Below are 12399 nucleotides of genomic sequence, written 5' to 3' on the forward strand. Positions count from 1 at the left end.
ACATGAGAGAATTCATTCCCGACCCTTATTATTATGTATAGAAAAATCACTCCCTTGAAAGTTAACATGTTTTTCTTAGTGGTTAAAATTTCTTACTAAATGTTATGCTTTCATTGAGGGACAAAATAAAAAAAACCATAGAGAAAAAATATTAATTTTAGTCGATTACTCTCAGCATTTGTTTTTTTTTTGAAAGGCTAATCTCAGCATTTGTAATTGTAATTTTTGTTTAACCCAAGTTTTTTTTAAGGTCATTTAGACAACTCTATTAAAAATATTTTTTTGACCAAAACAATTTTTGATACCTGCACTTAGTCCTAACAATTAATATTTACCTATAAAAAAAGTGCCTTTTTTTTTAATGAAAAGTGGTAGAAGAGTTGCCTACAAACTGAGATTTTACTTGATTTATGATATTCAAATCCTCAACTTTGAGGGAGGTAAGAGTTAAAACCGAAACATGTGGTCAGTTGTGTCCATCCAAGTTCGCTTTGCTTGTCCATTGTTATAATCATGAGGTAAGCTTTTTAAGGGATGCTAATTAAATTACTCTTATGTGGACAATAGAAATAGTAGAGGTTCTATGATTTTAGATAATTTTCTTTTCAAAAGTTACTCCCTTTTGTCAAGTTTAAAATATTAGGAGTTTATGTTTAAATTAATTGGTGTTGTTTTATTTTTTAAAATTGCTCTAAGTTAATACGAAAAATTTTGAAATTACTTCACTTAGGGAAATGCCATTTGCAAAATAAGGAAGACACAGCTTGAGAGATTATTTCGAAGGCCAAGCTATACGGTTCCGCAGAGAAATGCCCTTATGTGAGTGTACCATATTAAGCATTGTACTAAGCAATTTCTTTGATGCACAGTCCTTAATGTTTATTTCTATAATAAAAAAAGTATGAAAATTGAAAACTATGAATATCATCATATATACTGATGTACAAAAACCAAAATTAAATAAATAAATCTATGGAGTGTAAGAACAAGTGGGTGCAGATTCAGCATCATCTAAGTGGACTAGTGTCTAGTAGAGGCAGGACAAAGGGTTTAGTTGTTGACTTTGATTGGAAGACCTGGGTCCTTGTTTCCGTCAGCAACTTACTCAGCAATTGGGCTTTATAAAGGAAAATTCCATCCTTTCCTCCATTAATTCCTAGCAAAAAAAAAAGCTTTATTTCCTTGCAATGAAAAATACTTTACAACCCTAGGTATGTTGGGCCATTTTCTTTTCACTTTCAAGCTATATTACTTTTAAGCTTTTTTTTTGTCAATAAATTACTTTTAAGCTTAAATTGGACCAAACACAATTGAGCATAAGCTTTGTAAAATAAGTGACATTGTTGCGTTTGTGTTTATACGGGTGTTGGGTTAGTGGATTCATTTGATACCCTTAATATTACATTTACTTCATTTATTAAAAAAGAAACTCTTATTAAGTTATACATGTATTGTCATATCGTTTAGAGTATCGATTTATTTACACTTCACATTTCTCTTTTATTTAATATTCATTCATTCTTTCAACTTTTATCATATCATATATCTTATCTCTCATTTTTTCACTATTTTACTAAATATAAATATGTTTGGAGAGTCGACCAAATATTATTCTATCATCTATCACATCACATGTACTTATCTCTCATTTGTATGTATCTCTCGTAGTTTTTCTTAACGCCACTATCTAGTAGTTTACACCAATTTGGTGTCATAGTCACCAGTCTTTATAGCTTAATTATTATGGTTAGGCCTTTGGAGCAAGAGCATGAATGATCGATCGATGTTGTTTTTTAGCAGATACGTTGGAAAATAACTTGAGGAAGGTCCAATTTCAGGCAGCAATTTTTGCTTAGTGCATGTAAGACAAAACTCTAACTAACTAGATAGTTGGACTTAGTTTGAAAATCAAAGAAATTAATTGGCAAGCCCTATTCATTTAATGTCATTTTTGTTTTACCTACTACTTTTTTTTAGCAGGTTGAAGAGGATTTTGCATGTTTAACCTAAGTTTCTTTAATTAACTTACTTCTTTTATATAAAATAAAAATAAAAATTGGTCTCTGCTGCTTTGAATTGCTCCACTTTTACCATTTTCATGCAAACCTTGGTTTCTACTTCTCACCATCTTTCCATCTACCAGAACCATTCAGACCAACTTGCACAGGATGCTTTTGGCACCACTAGCAAAGGCAGGGGCTACTGGTTTTGTAATTAATACATACATGGTCATTGGTCAAATAAGTTCACCTCTCTCACTCTCTTCACCCACATAAAACTATCTCTCTTTCTCTGTCTCGTTAGGCTTCAAAAGTTACCTGAAGCTGAGTATAAACAAAGATATAATCCTACTGGCCCATTACTTGTTAAATTATTTTTTCGTTCCATCCTGGGCCATATTAGACTTGTGTTCAAAAAACCTTGAACCAGCCTCTAAGTCTTTAGATGCATCATTAATAAGCTATTTAGTTTTGACAACAAAAAAGTTATTTAGTGTTTGGATGCACACATGAATAAGTGGTTATGGGATAAAGGGTTTAGGTGAGGGAGATCCATGAATCAATACTTGGATAACGCAATTTATATTTTCAATATGTATAAAAAAAATGCCAAGAAAGAATCATAACTAGACTCGTAAACAAAACACAGCCATAAACTAGTCACCTAAATTTTAAGACTTGAAAAGCACATGAGTACCTTGATGGGAGGAGATCGAACCCCATTAAGACTTCAATTGTAGGATTGAATCAGTTATTGCAATGAGAGCAATGTTTTGTTTAAAAAAATAAGAACGAAAGAGAGCGTGATATATGGGAGCGCTGTTCAAAAGGATACACACCTCTTTCGCTCAGAAGTCTTTTAGTCTCTCTGGATTTGGTTTTAGGGGGCTACTTTTGGGCCTTTAGGGTTTTTGCATCATGTTTTATGCTGTTATATCAGCTTGAGTGGGCATGCTTGTTCTTTCTTTTCCTCATGTGTATGTGCATTGTGGAGAAGATTCTGGAGAATGAAAAAAGTAACGCTGCAGGAGAAGAGGAAGAACGGGTTTTTTTTTGGTGACATGAAGGGGCAAGTCCCCGAAAGCGAAAAAACGCTAAGAAACAGGAGCACGGAGAGAAGCTACCGCTTCATCCCCGTCCTGGTACAGAAGGTGGCGACATTCCGCGAGGGGAGTGTGCAACAAATGAACACCAAAACCAAACACGTGAGCTGCCTTAGTAAGGCTGTCGACTACTAGATTCGCTTCTATTGGGGCATACCGGAACTGAACATCAACACCACGAGGAATCGCACGCGGAATTGCCATTACCATGCCCAAAAGAACGGGTCTTTTTGACACATTAGTGATACTACAACAGTACACCTATTTTGAGAGAAATAAATTACAGTATATTGTTTTTGTTAGTGAGTTAGTAATTTTGGTGTATTTTATTTGTGTCTTTGTCTTCTTTGTTATCCAAGTATGTGGGATTTATTTATTGATATCCATCTCAATGAAAAAGGGCCCAGCCCAAAATGGCTAGATAGCCTATTATAATTTTTTTAATATGTATTACTAGTTCTAATGCTGAAAGAACAATCAAGATGCAAAATAGTAAATACTCTTTTTTTTTAAATGATGAATTGGTACATCGAAAAGATAAATTGCACCTCTCAGGAATCGATCCTTGGACTTCCTCCTACCCAACCAAGTAGGCATGTGTTTGGGCTTTTCATGGACAGGACCACTTCTATTGGACACTAGCGGTGCAGGTGCACGTAGCGTGAACCACAATTTTGGGCGCGACGAGTTTCACTTCCCGTCGAAGAAGAAGAAGGAGGAGAATGCCGCGTAGAGGAAGCGGTTCACAGCGGAAGAGGCCGTCTCTACCCTCACCCTCACCGTCAGGTACTTCCCTTCTCGATTTTCGCATCTTCAGTTTTCTCTTCTGTTTCTTATAAATCACAACAATAGTATGAGGGGTTTTGTCTTAGCTTTCAGTTTATGGTATGTATGAACTTCGATATATGCGTTTGAGGCATGCTTTGATTTATGTTTCCTGTCAAACTGGCAGGAGATGAAACTAGATCCCCGCATCGCCCGGAAGGTGGGAACCAATTTCAATTACCTAGTGACAATGGTTTGATGATATCTTGTCCATATGATTTCACTCATGGCTGATCAATTTTTATGTTTGATTTCAGAAACACTGACCGAAATATCTCGGGAGGCTGTGGGAAAACTTTTACGCCGTGCTAATAAAGTTGGATCTTCCAAGAAAAAGAACAAGGTTGGGCCTCCAAACTTGTTGCTTGTTCATAATTTGTGTGGTTCAGTTCTTCTGGACTTCTGATGAATTGGCTAACGTGATTTAACTTCATTTTTCGCGTTTGAGATTGTATAATCATGATGAAATCCAGTTCTTCTGATCTTATTCTAGCCTGAGGTTGAGCCAGAAATAAATGGAAGTCAAGTTTCGGAACAAATTCTTCAACCACAGACTTCAGAAGTTGGACATTGTGGTGGAAATTCCATTGGAAATGTTTCTGCAGAGAAGAAGCGTAATCATGTAAGTTTAGGCCAGGGCTTCTTGGATGAAAAGGAAGAACTGCATGACTCAGATTGGGAAGATGGTGCAGTTGCTATGGATGATCGTCCTGTGACTGTTGAATTGAATGTGACCCCTGATTCAGCTGTACGGAAACAAATACGTCGAGCTTCTGCTGAAGATAAGGTTAAATGCTATCTTTAAACAACAGTGAAGTTAGTTTTAGTGTTTTAGTATAAAAAAGGTTTTAGCGCTTTCTAATAGTATTGTGTAAATTCTTCAGGAATTGGCTGAACTAGTGCACAAGGCTCATTTGCTTTGTTTACTTGCTCGTGGAAGATTAATAGACAGTGCTTGTGATGATCCTCTTATTCAGGTTAGCTCTTTTTTTTTTAACAGATAAAAAACTCTTCTGAATATAATAAATGATTTATATTTCCATTGTTATTATCATGAATCAAGTATCCTAAAAGTTTAAGTTGTTGGGTGAAAACACATGGGTGATTTTAGACTATATTTTTTTATATGTCCTGTCATGCAAGAGCCCGATAGCCTTGAAGCGTTAACAATGCACATAGACTGCTTACCTTGTGCTGAAGTTCAATTCTTTATTAGAATAATGAGGGGCGACACGGATCGAACTCTAAACCAATTTCTATAAAGGCTTTGATACCATATCTTGAATCAGCTATTCCAAAAGCTTAGGCTGTTGGGTATAGACTGTAGAGACATGAATGATTTTATAAAAGTTATATATTTCTAATAGATATTATATGTTGTATCATGGCATTATCATTCCTTTGCTTCCCTAACATCCTCTTTTTCTGATAAGCTAGAGTTCAATTTCTCAATCTGATTTTTCCTTTGTACTTTTAAAATCAGCTGTTCATATTGGGCTTTCCTGATGATGTGTTAGCATATGCAGGGAAGGAAGTAGAAAAAATAGGCATGGGGGTCGGAAATTTAACACGTATTAAGAAAAATAACAATAGCTAATTGATGTAGGTAGTAGAAGATTTTTTTTGGGGGGGGGGGGGGGGGAACACCATTGTAATGCCATTTTGTTGAGGAACTTTTTTCTCTTGGGGGCTGACTACCGTCATTTTGCTCCACGTAGTTCCATCACTGAGCGTATGAGGGTATCCCTTAACAGTATCTTCTTTAATTGAGTTTGTGCATGATTCAATTTAGCTTGATTCTTTTTTCTTAATTGAATTTTAAAGCATTTTTTACTCAAGAATTGCTTGTCTACTTATTCATTTCGTGATTATGGCAGGCTTCTTTGCTTTCTCTACTTCCAGCGCACTTGCTCCAGCTATCAAATGTCACAGAGCTCACTTCAAAAGCTTTACATCCGTTAATAGTATGGGTATGGTTTGATTAACTTGTATCCATTTTATTTTGTTGCATTTAGCGGGCAGTCTTGGGTGGATTCATGCAATACCACTTGCTCTCCCTTGTTTGATTCCATGTCTATAACACTTGCAGTTCCATGATAATTTCCATGTTAAAAACTGTGCAAATGAAGACAAGTCACCACACTTTGCTTTGGCGTCAGCTTTAGAATCACATGAAGGTAGTCCTGAAGAGGTAGATCTCTTTTTAATAGAGCTTTGTGGTTTTTCTATATTTACTTCCTGTTTGTATACTTGACTAGATTTTAAGTTCGTTCTTTAGAAAGGTTTACATTTATTTTAATACGGTTAACCAGGCATATAAATGGTTGAAAGGCTTTGATGGTCTTTTAAATACCCTCTTAATCTGCTTATAGTTGGTTTAACCTAAAACAGTGGCGACTAGCCAGATACAGTTTATTAAGAATGTGTTGGTTGTGGTTGTGCCATCTCTATATTTCATAGAGTTAGTAGTTTGAGGATAATAAATTTACCAACGATTTTTTATTTTAATTGCAGATTGCAGCTTTAGCAGTGGCACTATTTAGAGCTTTAAATCTTACAGCCAGGTATGCCATTAGAGCACATTAAAGGTTATCTTTCTTTAGTTCATCGATTAATTTTATTATATTGTTGGTGTGAAAAAATTGTACATTCAGTAGTGTGAGGGCAAGGTTAAGAGTCTTTTTCCTTTTGATAGAAAATTCCATTGTATTAAATAATTAATATTGTTTGTTTCTAACTGATGAAACAATCCTTGGAAATGGGTTTCTAAGAATTATTCTCTAAAAAAATCTTTCTTTAATCACCTGTAAGATCTAACTTATTATTATTTGGGACGGAAATGATAAATTGATAATATTCAAACAGTGAAATAGCATGTAATGAGTCTAAAACAGGAAAGATGAGAATAATAACAAAACAGTTACATTTTGATCTCTCCATATGAAAAGTTTGTAGAAGAATAAAGGTCCAATTCCATGTATGTGTGTGTCACTCAATACTATCCCCAAGCACTACTGGTTGATAGAAAATTTATTCTTTCTTTTTTAGTCTTCGTGTGGATATATGTGGATTTAAATTTCTTATCAAAGGCATATTTCAGGTTTGTGTCCATTTTGGATGTTGCTTCTATTAAACCAGTTGCAAGTGGATCTAGTAAGGGGATATTTAGTACTTCTACCCCAATGATATCTAAGCTAAAATTGGATTTCAAGTCACCGAAAAAATCATTATCTTCTAATGAGAGAGAAGTAGTCGGTGAAAGTTCTCTTGGCCGTTCATTGAAAAGTAAGAAAGCCTGTACAACAAGCCACATGACTCGGTCTAAAGATCCTCCTGTTGCTAAAGACTTGAATCAAAGTGTGACAAACTCGCCAACTTCCAAGGCACACGACAATAACCCTGAATCATATGCCATTGACAAATCTCATAAACCAAAGAGGAAAGGGGATCTTGAATATGAGATGCAGTTGGAAATGGCTCTTTCTGCTACAGCGGTTGAATGTTCGGAGAATAAAATGGAGTCAGGAGTGAATGCTGAGTCATCAAATGTTTCTTGTCCATCAAAAAGGATGAAAATAATTAAAGGTGAAGAATCTTCAACCTCCCCTCAAGTAATTTCGACGGCAGTTGGATCAATGAAAGTAGGATCTCCTCTGTACTGGGCAGAAATCTATTGCAGTCAAGAAAATTTGACAGGAAAGTGGGTGCATATTGATGCTGTTAATATGATTATTGATGGAGAGGACAAGGTCGAAGCCATGGTTGCTGCGTGCAAAACATCTTTGAGATATGTTGTTGCTTTTGCTGGACAGGGGGCCAAAGATGTGACCCGCAGGTTTTATATTTTCTCCTTTGTATATGTTCAGCATGAATGTAGTGATGGTTTAGCAACTTTTTTAACACTAGTCAAATTCTTGATATTCTGCATAATCCATCAGCATTTTACTACTCAAATTGCTATCTTGTTTGTTTTTTGAAGTTTATCATGTAATAAATGATTTGTATCTTGGAGACTAACACACAAGACTGGCACAAAATTCAATTGAAGACATCTTGGGCCTCTAAAATAAAGGCAACACGGGACAAGGTTTAAAATGAATAAGTTGTTTACTAGGGATAAGGACAGACATCCTATTAAGAAGGTTTGTGAGAGGAGAAATGATAGAAAAGAGGGGATCATTGTGAGAAGAACCTTGTGAGAACCACAACAAAAAGCAGCTGTGGTAGTTGGAGAGTCCAAGGTCTTATAAACCCCACATTAGCATCTCATATTCCAATGTGGTACTCAAGCCCCATACCTTGCAATTGAGTTCCTATCATCCCACCACACTCCACAGCCTCGGCGCCCACGCGGGCTGGCTGTGCACTAGCCATTTGACTAGTCTTGAGCAAACACAGCAATGCCGGATCACCACCCGCGCCGCTTGTTTGCAGCTGAGAGACATGGAGGAAGGATCTGATACCAATTGATAAGAACCTTGGGAGAACCACACCACAAAAGCTAGTTGTTGTAGTTGGAGAGCCGAAGGCCTTATAAACCCCACATTAGAGTCCCATACTTCCAATGTAGGACTCAAGTCCCATACCTTGCAATTGGGTTTCTAACACATTATCCTTAAGGGAGGGGATCTTTCTGTTGTTACTAACTGAGAAAATTGTTACTTGGAAGCTACAGTATAATTAAGGTAGTTGGGAGGAGGGAAAGTAGTTTTGGAATAAGGGACTCATTCATGTAGTGTAATAATAGTTGTCATAGTCATGATTTTGAAATAACAGGAGAATATGGGGGGGTTATGTTACACACCTCCTTTTTAACGTGATATTTTTCATTGGTTCTTTTCTATTGTTTTAGCTCTTACTAAACTCTTGCTGCTAATATATTGCTTTAATAAGGCTAGTGACTTTTTTCACAAAGTTGCACCTGATTGCCTGAAGATGCTAGTACATATTGTGATATTGACATTTTAGGTACTGTATGAAGTGGTACAAGATAGCACCACAACGAGTTAATTCAACATGGTGGGATTCAGTGTTGGCTCCACTGAGAGACTTGGAGTCTGGCGCAACTGAAGGTGTGGTTCTTTCAAGAACAAACCAAATCGTTGCTACAGAAGCCAACATGATGGATTCTTCTGCTCCTTCAAGGAGTTCTCTTGAGGATATTGAGTTAGAAACTAGAGCATTAACTGAGCCTCTTCCAACCAACCAGCAGGTAGTTTTGCATGTAGCCTTTGCAAACATGTAGTTTGATATTGTAGATGGTGAGTCGATTCTATGTTATATGACTCTTTGTCCCATTGCAGGCCTACAAAAGTCATCTACTTTATGCCATAGAAAAATGGCTTACAAAGTATCAAGTACTTCATCCAAAGGGTCCAATTCTGGGCTTTTGTTCAGGGCACCCAGTTTACCCTAGGACTTGTGTGCAAACAGTTAAGACAAAAGAGAGATGGCTCCGGGAAGGACTGCAAGTGAAACCCAATGAACATCCTGTGAAGGTCTCATTTGGCTGACAGTGTTTGTTGTTTCCCTGATTTTCTTTATCCCCTTTTTTAATATGCACATGTAATGATTTGTTAAAAAAAACACCCAGGTTCTTAAATGTTCCATTAAGCCCCAGAAAGTACAAGATTCTGAAGCTGATGACAATGGCTGCTCTGATTCTAAGGAAAATATAAAACTTTATGGGAAGTGGCAACTGGAACCACTGATTCTACCTCATGCTGTGAATGGGATTGTTCCCAAGGTATTGTCAGTTACTTTCTATGAATACTCTAAATATAGGATAAAGTGTTGGTATGAATGATATTGTGTTTATGAAAAATTCCTTTGTACTGTTTAACCTATGGAAATTTCTTTGACAAACAAAGTTCTGGGAAAATGAGGTCTTGATAGAGCTTGAACTCAAGTATTCAAGCTCCCTCTGCATCGCTCGCTGCACTGTAAACAAACATGCATATGAATTGACTTGAAGATGCACATATGTGTATTTAAACAAATGCATAGTTGCTTGTTTTATGAGATTATATAAAATTTGTGTTCCTAACAGATACATTTCCTATTTTACATCTAGAATGAACGTGGTCAGGTAGAAGTTTGGTCTGAGAAATGTCTTCCGCCAGGCACTGTGCACTTAAGGCTTCCGAAGGCCTTTTATGTTGCCAAGAGGCTAGAGATTGATTATGCGCCCGCTATGGTTGGTTTTGAATTTAGAAATGGCCGTTCATATCCTGTCTTTGATGGTATTGTGGTCTGTGCTGAGTTCAAGGATGCACTTCTAGAGGTATCTCTTTCTCTTGCTGAATAACATCTACTTTGTTGCTTCTGTTAAATATAATTCGATAAACTTGTTGTATTGTAAACCATGGTAGCTTGGGTTTGTTTACCTAATATTCTTGATTCTGAAAATCCTTTGACCTCTTTTAGATTTTGATAGGAACCTTGGGGGAACCATACCACAAAAGTTAGTTGTTGTAGTTGGAGAGCCTTAGGCCTTATAAACCCCATATTAGAATCCCATACTTCCAATGTGGGACTCAAGTCTCATCCCTTGCAATTGGGTCCTAACATCTCACCACGCTCCACAACTCCGGTGCCCACGCGGGCTGGCTGTGCACTAGCCCTTTGACTAGTCCTGGGCCAACACTGCAATACTGGCGTCACCACCCGCGCCGTTCGTTTGCGACTGAGAGACATGGTGGAAGGCTCCGTTACCAATTGATAAGAACCTTGAGGGAACCATACCGCAAAAGCTTGCTGTTGTAGTTGGAGAGCCCAAGTCCTTCCCCACATTAGAATCTCATACTTCCAATGTGGACTTAAGTCCCATTCCTTGCAATTGGGTCCTAACAGATTTATTTCTAAAATGGACTACACTTGCATTTTCCTCTCTCCTCTAAAGTTTGATGTTGTTTTCTCCATTGCCCAGGCATATGCAGAGGAAGAGGAAAGACGTCAGGCTGATGAGAAGAGAAGGGATGAAGCCCAAGCTCTTAATCGGTGGTACCAGCTTCTTTCATCCATCGTAACTCGTCAAAGGTTAAATAATCGTTATAACAGCCATTTGTCATCAGAGATGCCATCTGATGTCCAATGCATGAATGATAATGTGTCAAATGCCACAGCTTGTGGTAGTTCCGACGAGAATCAGAACCCAAGACACCATCAGGTGGAGAAATGCGATGCAGATTTTGATGCATCGTTAAGTACTCCAGTAAAGGACCATGAGCATGTTTTTTTGAAAGAGTACGAGAGCTTTGATAAGGGAACCTCTCTATTGACCAAGCGATGTCAATGTGGATTTTCAGTCCAAGTAGAAGAATTATAGTATTTATTATTTTATTTTGAAACATCTATCCAGATCCTTAATAGTCCACTGATGCTTCAAGCAATGGCAGACATTGTTTAGTTTTTTTCTCTTGTTTTGTAGTTTCTGAGATTCATATGCTTTATTAGTGAGTAAGGTTTAGATGGCTTTGGCTTTACAACTTGTTGTATCACATATTATGTGATGTATGTACTATGTACATATTCAAAGGTCAAACAGTTTCTCTGACAAAACTCCTAGAATGTATTTGTTATTTGTAATATATTAAATAGGAAAATGGCGTGTTTTGTTTGGCAATGGGGCTTTATAAATGACAACTTCAAATTTTGATTGTGGGATTCTTCGACAATCTTGGGACTTCAAATCCTCTTCTGGCTGAGCTTTATGCAATCCTTTTGGCAGATCAGATTGTTCTTGATGACAATTTCGCTTTAGTTATTGAGATTGATTCCTTGGAGGCAATCCATTTAGCTTCCTCTGCTTGTGAATTGTGATGTTCATCATCCGTATGGGGAGATCATAGGGCTAATTGGCCAAGGGGATGCCTTGCATGGAGGCAGTGGCGGATCCAGGACCCCGGGGTCAGAGGGTTCTAATGTGGGTCCGCCCCTGCATGGAGGGATTCGCTTCACTTTCTTCCCAAGAAATATTAATTCAGTAGCGGATTGACCGACTAGTATGACGTTACAGTTTAGCTTTGGTATTCATGTTTTCTCTACTCCTTTTGGGAGTTGTCATGGCCTCCTTAGACTAGATAGTGACAATTAGTGTTAACACAATATATTTAAAAAAAAAGGATTGATATTAATTCCATCCTGAGTTACACCAACCACTTCGCCGAATGTGTCTCCCGTAATTGCTTTCTCCCATGCATTTGAAATTACTGTCATTTGCATTGGAAAGGAAATTGGCCAAGGGATGAATCATGAACATCATCATGCCACCATGTATTGTAGAGAGGTTCGCTCAATTTTGTCTTTAAATATTAGAATTAAGTTTGATTTTAAACATATAAAAATAAAGTGTACCAATTTTGTAAACATTTTAATAATTCTGTATCGTTTCAAAAAAGTAACATTTAAGACTAAAAAAGAATGCAAAATATTAAATTTATTCAAGCGGGCAGTGACTATTTTTCACTGCA

At 37.0% G+C, this 12399-nt stretch overlaps 1 protein-coding gene across 5 annotated transcripts; it reads left to right on the plus strand.

The window, feature by feature from the left end:
- Positions 1-3727: 3727 nt before the first annotated feature.
- LOC130733730 (DNA repair protein RAD4) lies at positions 3728-11552 on the plus strand. Of its 5 annotated transcripts, none has more exons than XM_057585978.1 (14): positions 3728-3889; positions 4056-4088; positions 4186-4271; positions 4422-4715; positions 4813-4905; positions 5806-5898; positions 6018-6119; positions 6443-6492; positions 7029-7763; positions 8897-9140; positions 9232-9426; positions 9522-9674; positions 10002-10211; positions 10857-11552. In XM_057585978.1, exons 1-14 carry the CDS (start codon positions 3826-3828, stop codon positions 11253-11255), a joined length of 2751 nt encoding a protein of 916 aa, XP_057441961.1. In that variant the 5' UTR covers positions 3728-3825; the 3' UTR covers positions 11256-11552. The 5 variants fall into 5 exon arrangements, with proteins under 5 accessions (XP_057441961.1, XP_057441962.1, XP_057441963.1 ...); XM_057585980.1 differs by having other exon boundaries at positions 3738-3889; positions 3976-4088; XM_057585981.1 differs by having other exon boundaries at positions 3747-3889; positions 3983-4088.
- The last annotated feature ends 847 nt before the right edge of the window (positions 11553-12399 follow it).

This window comes from Lotus japonicus, chromosome 1 (assembly GCF_012489685.1).
Source record: "Lotus japonicus ecotype B-129 chromosome 1, LjGifu_v1.2".
Classification (NCBI taxonomy): Eukaryota; Viridiplantae; Streptophyta; class Magnoliopsida; order Fabales; family Fabaceae; genus Lotus; species Lotus japonicus.

Excerpts from the sequence above, each read along its gene's own strand:
- LOC130733730 (XM_057585978.1), top strand. The coding sequence starts at position 3,826 with ATGCCGCGTAGAGGAAGCGGTTCACAGCGGAAGAGGCCGTCTCTACCC. Across the intron at positions 4,716-4,812 it reads GAGCTTCTGCTGAAGATAAG|GAATTGGCTGAACTAGTGCA; the intron begins GTTAAATGCTAT and ends TAAATTCTTCAG. Across the intron at positions 9,427-9,521 it reads CCAATGAACATCCTGTGAAG|GTTCTTAAATGTTCCATTAA; the intron begins GTCTCATTTGGC and ends AAAAACACCCAG.